This window comes from Alosa alosa, chromosome 3 (assembly GCF_017589495.1).
Source record: "Alosa alosa isolate M-15738 ecotype Scorff River chromosome 3, AALO_Geno_1.1, whole genome shotgun sequence".
Taxonomy (NCBI): Eukaryota; Metazoa; Chordata; class Actinopteri; order Clupeiformes; family Clupeidae; genus Alosa; species Alosa alosa.
This window is the reverse complement of record NC_063191.1, coordinates 9,087,004-9,107,003: the sequence shown is the minus strand read 5'-3', so window position 1 is coordinate 9,107,003 and position 20,000 is coordinate 9,087,004. Positions and strand designations below refer to the sequence as shown.

At 44.8% G+C, this 20,000-nt stretch overlaps 1 protein-coding gene across 1 annotated transcript in view; it reads right to left on the bottom strand.

Moving 5' to 3' along the window:
- The window catches only part of LOC125291592 (partitioning defective 3 homolog B-like), a 181,410-nt gene that overhangs the window by 91,872 nt on the left and 69,538 nt on the right, over positions 1–20,000 (bottom strand). Inside the window, exons 3-4 of the mRNA XM_048238416.1 lie at positions 18,419–18,596; positions 1,234–1,337 (exon numbers count right to left, since the gene is read on the bottom strand). Of these exons, the coding sequence (XP_048094373.1) occupies positions 1,234–1,337; positions 18,419–18,596 (282 nt within the window). The remainder of the gene's footprint in view (positions 1–1,233; positions 1,338–18,418; positions 18,597–20,000) is intronic.

Sequence of the window (20,000 nt, the reverse complement as noted above, 5' to 3'; positions counted from 1 at the left end):
ATAAGCTCTCAGGGGTCCCCGTACAGTTGAGAAGCACAATGATCAGCTGGAGACTTCGCTCACTGCCTTGCACAACAGACAGACTGAGGAAGTCATTTGTCCCCAGGGCCATTGAACTGTTCAATGTTTCACTTAAGGAAAGAGGAGAAATAGACTTCTCCGCATAGTATGTCTGCCTCTTCACCACCTCCATTTTTGGATACTGTCTGTCCACTAGCCACTTTTTACCACTGTCTTCTGCCTCACTGTTTGCGTGCTATATTAGCACATTAGCACATATGCACAACCCCTCCCTCCATGCCACAGCCAAACTGTGGCCACCTTTCTTAACATAGTTATATATCTATATAGATATATAGAAAAATAGACTTTATTCTTGCACTGTTGCACTGTTTGACCTACTCATTTGCACCATCACCATGACACTCATTCACACAGAGCACCTTACCTTACCTTACTATGCAGAGAGAATCACAGGCTCAGTCCCTGCCTCAGTCATTGCAATGCATTTTTTTAGAATTGATTTAGATTAAGTGTTATTTAGTATCATTTGTATTTTAGTATATTTAGTATATTCTTTATCTTCTACTGTCCTTATTGCTTAGTTGTGTTTTTATATTATATATTTTTAATTACTTTTTCTGCTGTTAGTGAATGTGTGTGTCGTCTGTATGCTACTGAGACCTTGAATTTCCCCTGGGGATCAATAAAGTATCTATCTATCTATCTATCTATCTATCTATCTATCTATCTATCTATCTATCTATCTATCTATCTAAACAGACTAAATACGCATCTTTGCAACAAACTATAAACATAACTCTGACACAGTACAGAAGGGGATCTCTTTTTCCATTTCAATTTTGGAATGGGGGCTATTAAGAATTTTTGTGCCATCAAAATTATGGTGACTAGCAGAAGAGTTACTGGCATTTTCTTTGGCTGATCAAAGACCAAACAAACCACTGCATAATCTGCAACAGATAATCCATCACAGTTTCATCACACACAATCAGGCCTACATGAATGGTACTTCGGTAGTCTAGTCTGGAATGATATGGTCTTTTACAGTCTGCACTCGGGGTCTGTGCAGTGCGTATCGTTGTCTGCTAAATGAACACATGTCAATGAGAACCTTATGGTGAGATCCAAGGGTCTGGAGGCCTGGGAGAGGATGCCCTCGGGTCAGTGCATCAGGCCCAGGAGAGGTGAGCCTGGCTGGGTCACACTTACCGCTGGAGTGGGTCTGCCATTCTGCTCGTCTGGAGGCGGAGGTGCAGCGTCCGCTGGGGGGCTGAGGGCCGACTCACTGCTGCTGCGCACCAACAGAGGAGTGTCTGAAACACACACGCACGCATGCACGAACACACACGCAGACACGCACACACACACACACACACACACACACACACACACACACACACACACACACATACATACACATACAGGTCAGACTTCCTAGGTTGAGAGAACAAAAGTCAGACAAAATATATGACTTGTATTGATGCTATCTTAAATATGTCCAATTTCCTATAATCTAGATGAGTTCTGGACTAATCTGCATATCCATAAATCAGAATAATCATAGTGGGGGTGTGTGTGTGTGTGTGTGTGTGTGTGTGTGTGCATAATCAGGGTGAAAAGGAGAAGTAGTGAGTGGGGGGGGTTGTATGTGTGAGATGTGGGGAAGGGGGAGAGAGAGAAGCCTCTGTGAGGGCAACAGCACAAGAGGATTTAAGTGTATGATTTTCACACAGGCACTTTTCAGTAGTCTCAGCAGAATGCCTGTGTGTGTGTGTGTGTGTGTGTGTGTGAGTGCGCCTGTCAGAACCCCTGGCACACTGCTTTAGAGATTTCAATCCGCTAACTCTCCCACTGGCAGTAGGCTGCATCTAATTTTAAAAGCACTGGTTCCCTGTCAGTCGCCTTGGCCTCCTACACACACACACACACACACACACACACACACACACACACACACAGTGTGGGCTCTGAGGGGCTAGTAGGGATACAGCAAAAGGACCTCACAGAAACATGACAAGCATGTCTGTTTAAGAAAGCAGCAGTTTAGAGGGGGGTGGAGAGAAGCACTCGGACTGACCTGGTGCAGTTCTGCCAACATACACACATACACACACACCAGGGCTGTCACTTTTGTGAAGAGCACAGAGACAAAGAGAAAATCCTGTTTGATTTTTGAGACATAAGTGTTGAATCGATTGTAAAATTGATTTTCTATCTCTAAGGACGTTTCCATTTTCAATGCATACATTCTGCTTAACACCACAAAACACCCTTTGAGTTGCAAATAAAAGACAAAAAGAACTTTAGGACGAGAAACTGAATGCAAAAAATAATTTGTCAGTCTTGCGAATAAATAACAGACTTTCCTTCGATCGATCATTAGAAGCCACACAAACGAGTGTGTGATCGCCAATCAGTTGGGCCAGCGTAGCCCCTCATGCTGTTGTATTGGCAGAATACAATAAATCACTGTGAATGGAAAAATCCAATACCGACATGCACAGGACTTCCTGTTACGGGATTTAATAAAGACAACTCTCATTTCTGCAGTTACACAGTGCTACTTCATTTTGGCATTTCTCGCCATTTGGACATCCTTTAAAATGATTTGGAATTTCATTTATTTTCATTTGTGCTGGTGTGATTGGTTTGTTTGATTAATATATAAATTACAGCTGACAATTCAAAAGAACAAGTTCTATATATTCATTTATTTTTTTTGCTTTCTCTTGATTTTTTCTAATTGCGATGACTTGCAAATTCTAAGGTCTAAGATGTTACAAATCATCAAAATTAAAATAATCATTAAAATAATCCAAAACCCTTATTACCACCAGGGTGCTGAATAATGTAAAATATTATTTGGAGTAAAACCACAGGAAGACTGAGATGACCTGTGCTGTGGCCAACGCTTTCATTAAGGTGGATCAGTCTCCGAGGGCCAGCATCCATTCCCTCCAGAGAGCAGCAGGGCAGCGAGAGGAGAGGAGAGGATGCGGTTGCTAGGCACAGGGCAGGGTATAGTGTAGGGGTTGGATGGAGAGGAGAGGAGCGTTGCTAGGCGCAGGGGCAGCTTTGGCCCCAGGTGGGCTTTTTATCTCCCCGATTACCCCGGCCCTCCCAGCCCTTCGCGCTCCACAGGGGCTACAGGCCATGACTGCATCCTATGTTGCCCAGGGATGACAGGCTTTGCTGGGCATGAAAGGCCCAAGGGTCCCCCTCCTCCCCTCTCCTCCAGGGAATCTCCAGAGGGGAGACACGGCCCACTGCACTGACCAGGCCTGATGCTACTGAGACCGAGGCGTCAGACAGGCACACACACACACACACTACACACACACACTACACAGCCAATTGCACCTCATGAACAGGTCAGAGGGAGCAAAGTATAACACCACAGCTCAATGTTCACAGACAGACAGACAGACAGACAGACAGACAGACAGACACACACACACACACACACCAGAGGTAAAAACCTTTTACAGCAGGGTGCTCCAAAAATCTGGATCAGTAGGACAGTGCAGTGGGCCCAATTCTACCCAGACCAAGCTCCAAAAGAAATGAAGTCACAGCATCAGCTAGTAGAAATGACACCTTTAACCTGGACTGATTTAAATCGCTGTGCTTCAGCTTCAAGGCTGACCAATCCAAAACAAGCTGTTTTTATAACTGATAATGAAGAGTGGAGTGGAGAGCATCTCAGTGATCTGCCCCAGTAAAAGCCCCACGTCAGATATCTGCCCCTGCTCCTGCTCCATTGCCCCAGTAAAAGCCCCATGTCATATGCCGCTCACAGCAGTAAACTAGTGACTCAGCAATCAGCGTGGCCAAATCACCGCCTCCTGTCTCTAGCGGCAGGGAAGACGAGGCGGAGATGAGACGAGCTCGCTGTGAGACCGAGATGAGGCAGAGACAGAGACGAGCTCATTGTGCCAGAAACGGCCCGTCCGCCTGTCAGTCAACGCGGCCTAAAGCGCTCGTTCATCTCTCCGCTTGCGACGCTAAAATAAACACGCAGAGCGTTTGATCACAGCACCCCGCTTCTGCTACGCCAAGCAAAGGTCAGACCGGCCGCCATCGGCTCGCGTTTATTAATATCAACACTGATCTGAAATACGCTCGGAGTGCTTCTGAACAACGCAGCATTGGCATTTGTCTGCCACTTGTTCTCAGAATAATCTGATCAGAAGAACAAAGGGTAGGCGTCTGCTAGGATTGTGTTCAATAATAAACTGTGCTGAATAATGAGAGAACAGATTAGCACTAGTGTCATCGTGTTTAGTTTTCATCACAGTTTGATTGGCAGTCTAAGAGCAAGCACTTGCTGTGTCTGGTTACCTACCCTTTCAGTCAGAATCGGGGCTTATATGTTTTTTCCGGCTTGGTGAAAATTATTCAGATCTTATAAATTTGTTTACATATGTAGTTTTAATTGGTTCTACCCATGACAAAATAGTGTCTCATCTATTAAATCTGTCTTTAATTATGTCATTTGTCATTATGTCAATTTTGTCATTGCAACATACTCAATGGGTCTGTGTTGACTCCCTGCTGTCTGTATCACCCTCCTTTCATTTCAAATGAAAAAAGAGTACTGGATGACATGATTATATCTGTATTAGAACAGTAACATATAAAGCCATTAAATGCCTGTGAACATGCTAGCATTATGACCAGTTTCTTGTCCTAATTATTCAACCTGGTTTTAGAATGAAACAAGCTGTCAATGACTCAGCTCTGTACTTTGAGCAGCACTTAAGGCAGAGGTGTGTGTATGTGTGTGTGTGTGTGTTCAGACTACACAACAGCACAATTCGAGAGTGAGCGCGAAGAGTGAGTCATTACACCTCCACCGGAAAGTTCTCGGGTCTCATCCATCATCGCCGCTCATGGGGAGTTAGCGAAGCGATTCGCATGAGAGATGTACCTCACGTTACATCTGCCCCTGTGATCAATCTGACCTCCAGCTCCGCTAATGTGTGTCTCTCTCTCTCTGCTTTCTATCCCTTACACACACACACACACACACAAACACAGAGATACACACACAGATCGCGCACACACACAGATTCACACAATTCCACGCACACACACACAGATTCAAAACACACACACTCACACACACACACCCTCCACTCTCCTGTCATCTTTCTCATTCTGATCATCCGTTCCTTTCCGATTCGTCAGCCTGCCATATGAAGTCATTAATTACCAAGCGGATAACTGATGGCAGGTGTCAGGAGGCGGAGTCGCAGAGTTTGACTCACAAGGAGACAGGGAGACCAGCTTTGGAGTTTGGAGAAAGGAGGAATGTTAGACACTAGAAAACTCTAGGGGGGAGAGGAGGAAAGGACTGGAGGCAGGGGACTGACAGGACACATTTGAAGCCATATTTAATTTAGCACGTTTACTGTAAACCATATTTAATTTAGCACGTTTACCATAAACTATATTTAGTTTAGCACGTTTACCGTGAATCATATTTAGTTTAGCACTTTTACCGTACACCATATTTAGTTTAGCATGTTTACCATGAATCATATTTAGTTTAGCATGTTTACCATACTCCATATTTAGTTTAGCATGTTTACCGTAAACCATATTTAGTTTAGCACATTTACCGTACACCATATTTAGTTTAGCACATTTACCGTACACCATATTTAGTTTAGCACATTTACCGTACACCATATTTAGTTTAGGACGTTTAGTTTTCCATACACCATATTTAGTTTAGCACGTTTTCCGTACACCATATGCTGACATGTGTACATCTAATATGTAAGGAGATGACGAGAGACTGAAGTGAAAGAACTAAAGAGCTAAAAACTACTAAAAGTGACACTGTATTACATTACACTATCAGTGCAGGTAAACCTCCATTAATGACGTGTGATATTGAAATAGCACTTTATCGGAAGCTATTTTTACAGTATATTAACCATTAACTTTATATATTCTGTATTGTACCTATGCACAAGGAAATAAATACTATAGTACCATTATGGCTTGTTAACCTTAGAGCAGGGGTCTCAAACTCCCGGCCCGCGGGCCAAATCTGGCCCGCGTCCGGCCCAATTCCGACCTGCAACCTATGTCAAAATAATAATGTAATCCGGCCCTTGAGGGTATTTTTAATTGCGACAAAAAACGATACTGATTAAAATAGACGATAGATCCAAGTACGGTGACAAATCTCATTTGTACTCTCCTCCATTATTTGCTAGACATCCAGAGCTTGATTCAAACCAAAATCACTGCACAACGTTTTCAGGAAATACTTGTATTACACGCGAGAAACACGAAGACGTGCATTTGTAATGACACGGAAGCGATGCAATAATAAATGTACAACTTTTGTTTATACTCAAAGATTTTTACATTTACAGTAGGACTATCTCTGACCACTTTCAAGCCATGGCCTTTTGAAATTTTTATATAAAAATCCAATGGTGTTGCTTTCTTAACCCTGACGCCTAGTTTGCCAGGTTTAAAACAGTTGAGAGGAAAATATTTTTATTTGGTGTGAAACACACACACACACCTGTTTTTATGCTTTTTTGTTTGTTTTTATCATTTGTATTAATATTTATTTAATCATTATTTTATTTATAAGCTAAGGTTGCTAGCACAGGTGTCTAAAAATAGATAAAAAGTCTTGCACTTTCTGTTTGTAGTTTTGTGTTTGAAAATACAGTATTTGAAAAAAAAAAACATTGCATTTTAGGAAATAGCCGTTCTTTTTTTGTATTATTCTTTAACACTGACGTGGCCCTCCAACGAGATGACATTGGCAGAAGTGGCCCCCAGCTCATTTGAGTTTGAGACCCCTGACTTAGAGGTTGATTTGGTAAACAAAATTAACTTGGGCAAATGAGGAGGTGCTTAATGCAGCACGCTACCAAGGCGTGCATCTACAGTATTCAGTGCACTTGCCCAGGAGGAATGGATCTGGACAGCCCCTTTACCAAGGGGTGCATCTACAGTATTCAGTGCACTTGCCCAGGAGGAATGGATCTGGACAGCCCCTTTACCAAGGGGTGCATCTACAGTATTCAGTGCACTTGCCCAGGAGGAATGGATCTGGACAGCCCCTTTACCAAGGCGTGCATCTATTCAGTGCACTTGCCCAGGAGGAATTGATCTGTATGGACCCTCCCTATGCTCCTGTAGCTGTAAGACATGTCAGATCAATGGAGGACGACACCCATCAAAACAGCTCGAGAAAAATCCATCTCCTCTGACTAGCAAGACAAAAACATGGGGTCAACTCACGATAGATCGAGACGAGAAAGAAAAATATCATGACCAAAAAAGAAGGACCAAAACGAAGACAAGGCACCAATAACCCTCCACCAGGAGGAGTGAGGGCCGACTACAGACAGCTGTCGTCTGACCGATGGCTTCTCTCAGAAATGCTGAGCTCGGGAGTAAGACAACGATGAATTTAAATGGGCCATCTCTGTAATATGCCTTAAGTACGGCCAAAAAAGACTGAAAATATATGGAGATGCCAAAAAGCATGTGAAGGGTCAGCTATCGAGCGCTGCGGTGAGTGGGCCCCTGACACTGTCCAAACCTGTGAACATTGATTGAGGGGAGGCGAGAAATCAATTGTGTTTCAGTGGTGGTCTAAACAACATGAGCTGCAGCAACCGCAAGAGGGATGGGGAAGAGATGGAGAGAGGAGAGAGAAGATGGAAGGAGAGAGGGAGGGAGAGGGAGAAAATGGGTGTGTGAAGATGGAGGGAGAGGGAGGGAGAGAAGAAAGTGATGGTAGAACAGGAAAAAGAGAGAGAAAAGGCAGAGGTCTTCTCTGTGAATAAACATTATCATTTTTATTTTTTCTTCATGGCAATTGAGAAACCGTGTTTTGCATTGGACCTGATCCATGTGTTCAATCTATTCTATCCCAACACACACACACACACACACACAGAGAGAGAGAGAGAGAGAGAGAGAAAGAAAGAGAGAGAGAGAGAGAGAGAGAGAGAGAGAGAGAGAGAGAAGAGAGAGATAAATGCACACATGCACACAGAGATACACACAGGCACCCAAACTAGTGGGTATCAGGACTCTGTGGGAAAGCAAAGGATTATGGGAGCAGATGTAACCTTTCTGGATCACCTCCATTGCTGCTGATGACAGCAGCTATTTTAAACCACACACACACACAGACGCACTCTCTCAAACACTCTCTCTCTCACACAAACACACACACTCTCAAACTTTCTCTCTCTCTCTCACACACACACACACACACACATTTTCTCAAACAGTCTCTCTCACACACACACATACACTCACAAACACTCTCACAAACATACGCACACACCCTCTCTCTCAAACACACACATGCAGCAAAAGGATCTGGGATTTGAGAGAGAGGTGGGATATTTTACGTAAGTCACCGTTATCAATAAGACAGGCAACTACATTTGCTGCCTTCAGGACAGTGTGTGTATGTGTGTGTGTGTGTGTGTGTGTGTGTGTGTGTGTGTGTGTGTGTGTGTGTGTGTGTGTCCTACTGCATTTATAGCTTGTGTAAACATGCCAGCCAAGATGAAAGCAGCAGTGTTGCCAAGCTTGACAACAGTAACCCCTGTTGTACATCTCTGCAAATGTGCACACACACATCCACACATTAACGCACGCTCACACACTCACACGCAGGCCCAGGTGAGACTAGCCAGATGTGCTTGGACCGTCTCAGACCAGTGAAGTACACACACACACATCCTCTCTCTCTCTCTCTCTCCATCATTTCTCTCCTTCCTGCCTTTTACTCTATCCCTTCTCCTGCTCGCTCTCGCTATCTCTCTCCTTAATTCCCTCTCTCCATCCCTCTCTTTTTCTCACATGCCCTTTTCTGACACTTTCTGTTATAAAATCATTGTGAACCCCAAAGTTGGAGACATGCATATAGACATTGCTGCAAATTGAAAACCGGATAACTCTGGAATGGCTAACTGTACAGGGGAGTGCTTTAAACTTTAATTACACCTTTGTGTTCGGTAAGGTCTGCTGTTTATTCTGATATATGGTTTGTCATGTGTTGAGGGAAAGTTTGAGAAGCCAAGATGAATGGGTAGGGAGACGGGTGCAGATAATAGGCTATGATTGAATTAAAGTTAGGCTACTTTTCTCGCGAACCGTTTACCACAACAACTAACCACCAACATCGTTTAAAAGCTGAGAAAAAGCTCGTTAAATGTGATACATGTGATGTCTGTGATGAATAGGCTACTTCCATAAGTAGTTCAGCTAATTTGGGTGGGACAGAAATACCTTACAGAGCAGCAGATCAGGGCTGGCCATATCGGCTCTGATGTACATTGATTTAAATGCATCGCTTCACTACCCAACACGCGAACAAGAAAGAAAAGAAAAAAAGAAACCAATGAGCTTATGTTGCGATTTCCGATTGGCCCAGGCCTAGAGAAAAGACAGCTATTGGCAACCTAACAATTAGGATTTGCTTTGCCTACTCTGCTGTTTGGTTATCCCAAACTTTGAGACGACCCATACTCGTATTAACTGAATCTTATCAACCCGAACTGCGATGTTCCAAACAGAGTGACAGGATGCAATGCCTAATAATCTCACTGCCTACGGCATAACTGATACAGTGTGCCTAGGCCTACTGTTAAACACCTGAAAAATATTAAGCTGCTGTTTTCTTTTCATGACGAGCACTAGGCCTACGTTTGATTGATTTATGACTGAATGGAACGTTGCGTTTAAGCGCCAGAACTGCTTATCACGTCGTGTGACAAAGTTTACACCAACCATCATCTTCTAATGTAGGCCTATCCTTATGTTGAGATAGCCTAGGGCAAAGAGAATGGACATCATTTGTGCGTGAAGCATGTTTCAATTAAGACAGTACACAAGCTATTTTTATTGTTGTATTGAATGATTTCATGAATGAATTGTACGCACAGTGCATAGGCTACAGGATTACAGCTGGCGGCGCCACTGACCAAGGCCACAGTAGCCTGTGAACCTCTGATTTTCAAAGGGGAATCACTGCCAAAGCAGGGGGCAACTCTTCTCTTCAATTTCCCTTCCAAATTCTAAGAATTCAACATTCTAAGCAACAGCAAAGCAAATGCAAGCTAACCAAAGTGCAGTCGGATCTCCCGCCATGGTTTTGGAAATCACACACCTGCTGCATCTGAAGGCCCACGCATAATAAGGCCTACGCCTATAACTCTACACGCCCCTGTTGCACGTAACATTAATAGCTGATGCTGCCTCCCCAAAATTCTGCATCATGTGAACAGATCAGCAGGCCTGCACATTTTCACCTCGTTTTCAGAGACACACGTTGCGGCAAAAAGACGTCTCATTGTTTTTTTTTTTTTTGTCGGGTCAGGTTCGGGTAGTTAATCAGTGCATATTGAGGGTCGAGTGGGTGCAGATTGACTCTCCTGACAGGTCGGGTGGGTGCGGATGTTAAAAAAACTTAACCGGCGCAACACTACTGTTGAGCATATTGTAATGCAGCGTTGAATGGATGAATAGCTTACATAAGGGTACCCCGCACTTTTCAAAACACACTCAAGCTTATGGTTATTGTCCCCACCACTTCTAAAAACAAACTGACGCCCTTGAGTGTGAGTGTGAGTGTGTGTGGGTGTGTTGGGGGCAGGGTGTGGTCATGGTTCATCAAGGGGTCAGATGTCACCTGCTGCAGTACCAACCCTCACATCGGAGGTCTTGATCCCAGGGGCACTTTTCTTTGAGGCCAAAACCAACTCACAGATATGTTTTACGAGTCTCTGGTGTGTGTGTGTGTGTGTGTGTGTGTGTGAGACTTATGTTTAAAAGATCAAGTGGGAGCGCGTCTGAGTTTCGGGAGGGGTGCGGAGGAGGGTGTGCAGTCACTTGGAGGGCGGGTTCGCGTCGGAGGCTCCTCTTTGAAGCGGATCTGAGGGGTCATTGCGTTAATGACCACAGGCCAGAGGTTCTGATAAATCACATGTCTCATAGTCAAGCGGGAGCAGCTGGTGGGGGTGATGCACATCCTAATCTCTCACATTCCGCTCATTCCACACTTTAATGAACTTACTTCCTTTGCTTTTGGAAGGGCAGTGGAGGCTTAGAGGAGCCTGAACGAGTTTGTGAGTGTGTGTGTGTCTTCAGTAGAACTTCCAGACTCAATTATCTGTACACATACTTTCTCTCAAGTCTCCTGCCCAGTGTGTTTTAGAGTTGTCTGTGCACTAGGTAGCACAAACTCCTGAAACACACATACAGTGGGCATCGTTTTCAAATGGCCACTTCAGTCGCGCATTACGAGGCGTGAAGCTGCGTAAAGCTTTAGTACCACTTTCAGCCACTGTGCGTCGCTCTGCCACTGTACATCGCTCTCTCAGTAGCCTGACTGCCGCCCCTTCTGAAAAAGCAGGAGGCTAGGCTACCTTTAAACGTAATTGTTACCGAGAGGAATCCCAGCCTACGAATTCAATAACAAAATCATGGATCTCTCTCTCTCTCATCAATTGAGGTGACATTTCCAGCACATCTCGGTCATCACACACAATACCTAGCACCAGAAGTGCCTTTCTCCAGCATTGGCAAAGTGCCTGATGCCAGTCATGTCCTCGGGACAAACGTCCACCATGCCGTGAGTAAATCGGCTAAAAGGGCCCCTTTTGGTTCAGTCATCTTCATGGCACTCGGAATAGAAGCTAAATGGCCGCATGATGAGGCGGAAGTGAAGTCCTTAGAGGCTCAGTGTCCTTCTCACAAGAGCGCCGTCACAGGTTTCCATCATCATTTCCTGTCTGACTGAACACCGCGTCGCCCTTCATCCAAGCAGCCACAGGAAGTAATAAGCATGGGACGGTCTAGGTGCTGTGGTGCTCAAGCCTAATGTAGTGGCAAATTACAGTGTTAAGCACAGCGATGTAGTCTGTAGGGACGATGCAGGACACCCGGAAGATTATGTCTTGTAAGCTCAGTGAGATGATGACAGCTTTTTTTTTTAAAAGTGCCACATCAACAAAACAAATCAGAAATTGACATCTCATCATATGCTTCAGCGGAATATCGGTTTTTTTTTGTTGCTTTTTTTCCTCCCTTAAGTTGCTCTTGTAGGTGCAGAAGCTTCTCAAGGTGATTTTGAAAGTGTGCTTTAACTTTGTGGCCATCTGTGGAATTCTAATCACGCACGGAACATCACTCCAGAAGCTCCTTTAATCTACTTTTGCCAAATAGACACTATTTGAAGGAAAGATGAAGGAAACATCGCTATTTAGTCTTGTTTGGTGTTTTAACACATGTGCATGGGAACAGTGCTGCAGATCTAAATGCTAGACCTGAAGGGGACGTCGTTATTTAGTCCTGTCTTGTGTTATCGGTGTTTTAACAAATGTTTATGGGAATAGCCCTGTGGCTTTCTAAGAGTCCACTCCCTGGGTCAGAGAAGGCTCCGGAAAGGTGAGTCTGTCTCATTACTGCCAATCGATGGAGCATCCTGGCATATGGTGAGGGTGTGTCTACAGTCCCCATCACTCACTCTCTCTACACACACACACACACACACACTTTTGGCAGCAGGGTTGAATACAAGCACTAAATCACTATCTGCAGTTTGCAGGATCTATACACTGCAATGATCACACGCTGCGAGAACGGGAAAAGAGGGAAGGGAGTAAGAGACAGGGAAAAGAGGGAAGGGAGTAAGAGACAGGGAAAGAGGGAAGGGAGGGAGACAGGGGGAAGAAGACAGGGACAGGAAAAGAGGGAAGAGACAGGGGGAAAAGAGACAGGAGGGGAAGGGAGTAAGAGACAGGAAAAGGAAAAGAGGGAAGGGAGAGACAGGGAAAGACAGGGAAAAGAGGGAAGGGGGAAGGGAGTAAGAGACAGGGAAAAGAGGGAAGAGAGTAAGAGACAGGGAAAAGAGGGAAGGGAGTAAGAGACAGGGAAAAGAGGGAAGGGAGTAAGAGACAGGGAAAAGAGGGAAGGGAGTAAGAGACAGGGAAAAGAGGGAAGGGAGAGAGCAATGGAGGAATAACTATTTCCATTTAATCCCCACCCAGGCCTGCACTTCCTGCTCAGGGTCACCAGCCACCAGTGGCGTCTGCACACGTCTTATAAAACTAATGCTAACTCCTGATAGCAATGCACACAGGGGGATCTGCTAAATCAATCAGGTGTGTGTGTGTGTGTGTGTGTGTGTGTGTGTGTGTGTGTGTGTGTGTGTGTGTGTGTGTGTGTGTCAATCTTTTGGGTGGTCTCAAGGTGATATGACGTAAAGGAGCAGGAGTTCAAGAGCAGTCTCCAGCACATGGAAAGACAGAAGTGTGTGTGTGTGTGTGTGTGTGTGTGTGTGTGTGTGTTCTTTCAACACCCAAGCTAGGTGTGCGTGTGTGTGTGCTGAAGGCTGCCTAAAGACAATCTCCAGATCCAGTTGAGCTCATTGTCAAACGCAAGACTGGAAAAACTTTATAACCTCTCTACAAGACCAATGTCTCTCATCCCAAAAGTCAGACTTCTGCAAGCCAATCACATTTTACAAGACAGCCATCAACGGCAACAGCCAGTGAATGATCTACAAACTAGCAAATGCATGCCAACTTCTCCGTAAATATCATCAACTGACCAGCCAGAAGTCCTCTGTCCACCCTCCTCCCCACCTCCTCGTTCTCTCCCACTCATTTCCTGATCTATCTTTACGGCCCCATGAGTAAACACACAAAAGTACTGTCCTGGATGATGGTAAGTGGTGGGTGACTGAGCTCAACGATTGAACCAATAAGACAGAGCCCTGCCTCCGGTGCTCCTAGGGCCGTCTGCTGATTGGCTCGCTCCAAGCCCCTGTGAGCACGGCCCCTGTGACAGAGCCAGGACTGGAACCGACGGTCAGTCTCTTGAGTGAGCATGACATTCAAAGAGAAATTCAGACGATTTTTCAAATAGTTTTCTGTTTCTTGAGGTCACGAGTACTGTTGTTAAAGATGTTAAAGATGCCCTAGAGTGTAGCCTTGTAGCTGCCTGACTTCTCTAGCTGTTGGCTGCAGGCAACACGACCTAGCTAGCTCTGATTTTGTTTTGTTTTAATTCGTACCGAAAGTACTCGGTGACCTCGACAAACAGAAATCTATGTGAAAAATTGCCGGAATTCTCCTTTAAAACTGCATTCAGACATTGCGATTCACTCCTGAAATGTTAAGATAAGCTTAACTTTGTCAGAAGACATTTTGTGTCGCCAACAATAAATAGCCTATAATCGCTAAAAGTCATAAATGTCATCATCATCCCATAGTCTCTTGTCACTACATCACTGCTAGTCTCTTCTTATCTAAATACAGCATACAAACGGAAACATTTATGGGAGGACAAAATAATAAAACTCTACTCAAGTTTTCAAACTCAAACAGGGCTTGCAGTTGAGCTGAACTGCTGTGTACAAACATATCCCATCTCCCCACACACACACATTCTGGAAAACATGGTCAGATAGCGATGTCACGCTTCATAAAAAAACAAAAAAACTTGCATTTAAACCTACATCTCCTAGCCTGTCTACAGACACAATCAAACATCTAACCGAGTTAAACATCCAATAAAACTCGCCAGTGAACCCTACCATGTCCATTTCACACTCAACATAACCTAAGGAAAGTCTCCATTGATTTCTAATTGTTTTGCCTCTCTATTTAACTCTCTCTCTCCCTCTCCCTCTCTCTCTCTGTACTGGGTTGCTACGCTTTGGTGAACTAATTGAGGCAATAAAACAAATCAGTTCCGCCTAAAATAGCATTACAGCACTGGTGTCAATCCAGGCCATTCACAGGTCATCAAATAACTAAATTAAAGAGGAAAACAAGGGAGGGGAGGAGAGAGGGAGAGGGAGAGGGAGAGGGAGAGAGAGAGAGAGAGGGAGAGGGAGAGGGAGAGAGGGAGAGGGAGAGGGAGAGGGAGAGGGAGAGGGAGGGAGAGAGAGAGGGAGAGAGAGAGAGAGAGAGAGGGAGGGAAGGTTGGGTGGATATATGGAGAGGTGGAGAAGAAGGAGGTGGAGAGGTGTTATTAGGTTTGAAAAGACTCTGTCCTTTCCATTTATTCATGGATGGTTGGAGGTTTCGGTATCAACCCACTCGGAACTCCCTGAGGTAATCCACTTATGAGTAACGAGGGAAAAGGAGGGGGTTAGGGAGGGGCAGGGTGTTGATTACCATTGGGCTTCTATGGAAGGGTCTGTGTGGGAGATGACCATAGGAGCGGGGAGATGAGGTACCCAGCACAGTTGAAAACAAACAAGCTGCAGAAGTTGTTGTTGTTATTGTTGTTTCCCCAGCGCTGATATCACCTCTCCAGTGTTCTATCAGGCCCTTAGTCAAGGCCATACTCTCCCTTAAGGGCAAGCCATGTGATGATGTGCGGTTATTTTAATTCCAAAGGCCAAGGGAACTTTATCAGGATGTATAGTACCCTGGATCCATGAAATAACAGGCCTTTAAAATAAAATCTGCCTGCCTCTATGGGAATTCAACATAGGGGTATGAATACTTATGCACCCTGTATTTTAATGAAGAACATGTATTTATTTATGATACATTATTCATTCACAAAGAAAATTGGTGTCCTTAAAGGTTGGATTTTTCCTCATTTTTGTATCCCTCTTCTTAGTCAACTTTTGGGGCATGGGGCTGAAGACTTTTATAGATACTGTATACTCTCCCTCTTTTTCTCCACACACCATTTTCCCCCCTCCTGTTTTCCCCACTTTCTTCTCTTTTCCATGTTCATTCCATCTCTCTTTCACTCTCTCCATTGCTCCTCTCACCCAAACTGGTCCTGTGCGTGAGGGAGACGGGCAGGGAGGGCGGGACATCATGACAGACAGCATGTTTACATCCGAGGCGAAAGGCAAAAGAATGACAAGCTAAAACACCACTCCGGCAGCAAACCCCCTCCCCTTCCTCCTCCTCGTCGTCCACTTTGATGGCCAGAGAGAAACCTGATCTCCACGTTGGAATGTGGCACCGTCCTGCGTCATGCCAGACCTCACGCTAGGAACATGTTTCCAAGCTGCCACTGCAATTACAGGCTTAGAGTCCAGTTACAGCAAAGCCTGACAGATGACGAGAGAGACTTACAGTGAAGGACACACACACACACACACACACACACACACACACACACACACACACACACACACACACACACACACACACACACACACACACACACACACTAGGACATACATCTTGCCACAGTTACACAGGCACACACACTTGAAGAACACACATAGAGAAACAATCTACACGTGTAGAATCTCAAAGATCGCATCTCCAATCCCATGTTCAGCACAAAGATAGAACTCTGTGGACATACGGTAAGTATACATAAACCCTTACACAGACAGAACTGCACTACACTGCAGAAACACACATCCAGCAGCTATACAATTACAGACCCACGCACACACACAAATATACACACACACATGATCAATGGTGTAACCTTGATGGGGTTGTGCCCATAACTTTCCACTTTCTCATGCCAACACACCAACTCATATATAATACATACACAGTTTCCGTCTTTCTATGGTTGACCTGCTTTTACACACACACACACACACCTTTCGTCATTCTCTGGCTCACACACAACCTTAATGATCTGGACTCATGTTCAGTCTCCACTGGGAGTATCTAAAGCGTGTGTATGTAAGGTCCACCTCACATAGGCTATCCAAACACACACACACACACACACACACACACACGTTTCCTCCATCCTGCTCGTCAGTGACAGGGGGCCGCGCTCTCTCAGACGGGGGGTAAACGAGAGACACATGTCCGAAGACGCGCCGCTGTCAGTGAAACGGAAAAATGATGTCACCCGAGCGCTGGACGCCAAAAAGAAGAGAATTGGACACACGCAGACAGCGAGGGTACACACTTACTCACCGACACACGAGTCCAGCACGTAGACACACGCACACGGCGAGGGTACACACTCACTCACCGACACACGAGTCTCACGCATAGACACGCTTACTGATTTATGAGTCTGTAGGGGGGCTTGCATTTCCATAGAGCTGAAAAATCCCTTTAGGGTCTCAAGGTCCTGGCGTTTTTAAGTTTCAAATTCAATATCAAATTCTTACAATGATGTCTTCAAAACGAAAAAGATCAGTGATGGTATGTGCACGCAAGATTTTGCTCTGCAGAGGTTTACCAAATTACACTTGTACAACCTCAGACAAACGTGTTGTCGCGCATTTCATACCTTCATTAGGAGTTAAATTGCTGAAATGTTGTCGTACTATTTAAGAAATGCATGCAAGTCTGAATGTGCAATGGAACCTTTGCTTAGATTCGTTACGCAGTCGGGCAGCCACTCAGGAATCCAGTCCTGCATTTACGTCCTCACCAGACACTTGTGGAGCCTTCAACATCTACAAATTAAAAGTCAATGTGTTTTCCACGAGCAGAAGTGACATACAACTGCACTTCATACATTTCTAAACAGAAATATAAAAAGTGAATAAGACATGTGTCTCCGCGCTCTCCGTTGATGACTCCACCGCGTTGATGTGCTCTTGGATTCAGCGCTGACGAGTTAGCACATTAACGTCCAACGACACACAAAGGGGTTTTTTTTCTCCATCCCCATTAGCGAGCCTTCATTATCCCGGCAATCAGCTGAGCACGAGGCTTCATTTTATCCACCATTAACTTTTAAACAAAAGACGAGTTGGCCGCACCCGTAGCGCACCACAGCGCGCCGCGCCGCACCACACAGCCACGAGCTCGCTCACGGCTCCTTCCACGGACCCCAGAGCTCTATTAAGACAGCGGCCTGAGATTGTTTTCAATTCTCCTCAGATCACCGAGCCTCCATCAGTCTCATCAGGCGGCCCAAAGTCAAGTGAGCGGATGAATCCCCCGGAGACTGAGGCAGGAGGCGGCGGAGGGCCCACTGAAGCCCTGTCTCCGGCCGGCTTCCCTACTGTTCTATTAGGAGCTGATAGAAAACCTTGGATGCCTTAGAGATCACTCAGTCTTCTGTTTGCACCACTATTGATTGTGGTAATTAATTAAGCAGGAGTATGTAGCGCATTAGCATACAGGCATCGCAGCAACCGCAGTAGGAATATGAGTGGTACTCGGAGTAGGAGCCATGGGGATTCTGCAGCAGTTGATATTATTCGTCCTAACAAACTCTTATTTTACGCTACATTTACATCAAGTAGCATAGCAGGCAGTTTTTAAAAAGGTGAGATTGTTAGCCATGTTTGTCGAAACGGACAACACAGCAATTAAAGTTACTCTGCCTATCGGCCTAGAGACCTTGGGGACACATGTTCTAATCTGACCAGGTGTCTGTGTCTGTGTCTGTGTCTCTGAGAAAAAAGAAGTTAGTTACGTACTGGATTTGAGGGCGGAGGAGTTGACTTCGATCTCGCCACCTCTGATTGGCTGGAAGATGGAGAGTTCAGAGTCGTAGGGTTCTGGGCTGGGCCGACCTGGCTCGTTGCCCCCGGCAACGCCTGCTGGACTCACAGCTCCTCTCTGCTGGGCTTCCTGCTCCTCATAGACAGCGATCAACTGCAGAAGACACAGACACAGAAATCAATTATTACATGACGGAAGTACGCATTTCCAGGAGCACAGCTGACATACTTGCCATGTTGGCCCCTATAGAGAGACAAAGTTTAGAAAGAAACATTTTTTTCAGTCATCAGTAAAAGAAGTTCGGTGTGACCACAGCCTTAAAAACAAAAAAAATGGCAGCCCACATCAAATTCAATAGACCGCTGCGCTCCTCAGACGAACGACGTCTTGCTCTACCACCAGTACACTCAGGCCAATCCAAACTTTTCTCATCTGTTGTTCCTCGTTGGTGGAACACACTGCTAGTTCCTACAAGGGCAGGGACATCCCTCTCCATTTTCAAAAAACTCCTGAAGACCTAGCTCTTTAGAGAACATCTCCTCTCATAGCACCACTTACAACAAGTCTTGCTGATCCTAGCACTTACCAGCCGTCTTGAACTGACACTCAACTGTTTAAAAACAGCACTCACTGATGCACTTATTCTTACTGTACTAAATTGTTGAGAGAATTGCTTTAAAACTTAATTGTTACCATGATGTTAGTCGCTTTGGTTAAAAATACATCAGCCAAATGTAATGTAATGTGAAAACATACAAACCACCCACATACTATTTGACAGGGAAGCATACTGTATCAGCAGCACTGAGGATCAGGGGCCAATACAGTTTATAGTAAAGGAACACATGATCATGTTCTGCTGGAAAAGTCTGCAGCACAAATTGGGCCAATTGATTAGGCAGTATACGACTAGACTATATCTTAACCTCTGTTTAGTGGAGCTATATTTCATCTAGACCTCATCTACTGATACCACCTAATCAATACATCCTCCAGAGAAAGGGACATGTCCGGAGATGCCAGTTAAGCTGCTTGATTTGTGAATGCACCTAATAAACACATGCTGCACATCCGGCTTAGACTTCCTGTCCCCTGAACACCATAGGGACTGCTGTAGCAGTAACTTTAAGAGCAATCAACCTACAGACATATTAAATACATACTGACTTGTAAACCACATCAGACGGCTCCCGTCTGAGAATGCCATAAAGCTTTGTTTAAAAAGGATGATTTACTGTATATGACAGCTCACCATGCTCCACAATTACAGTATTATTAAGATCTATGGCCTGCACGTCAATAGTATTGGGAAGGTTTTGTGCTATATTCAATATTATTGAAAATGTATTTTGATAGGCTATGGGTTGAATATATTAACCAAATACCCCCAAGGGAAAACTCCGACATGTAAAAGGAAACCTATTGCTTAATCAGTGGCTTTCAATCATGGGATCAACCACAATCCACTCATATAACGTCACAAGCAATTCATATACTCACAAAATATAACCAGGTGAAACAGGTTTTGCTAGCAGTCCTTACATGGGGAAATGATTG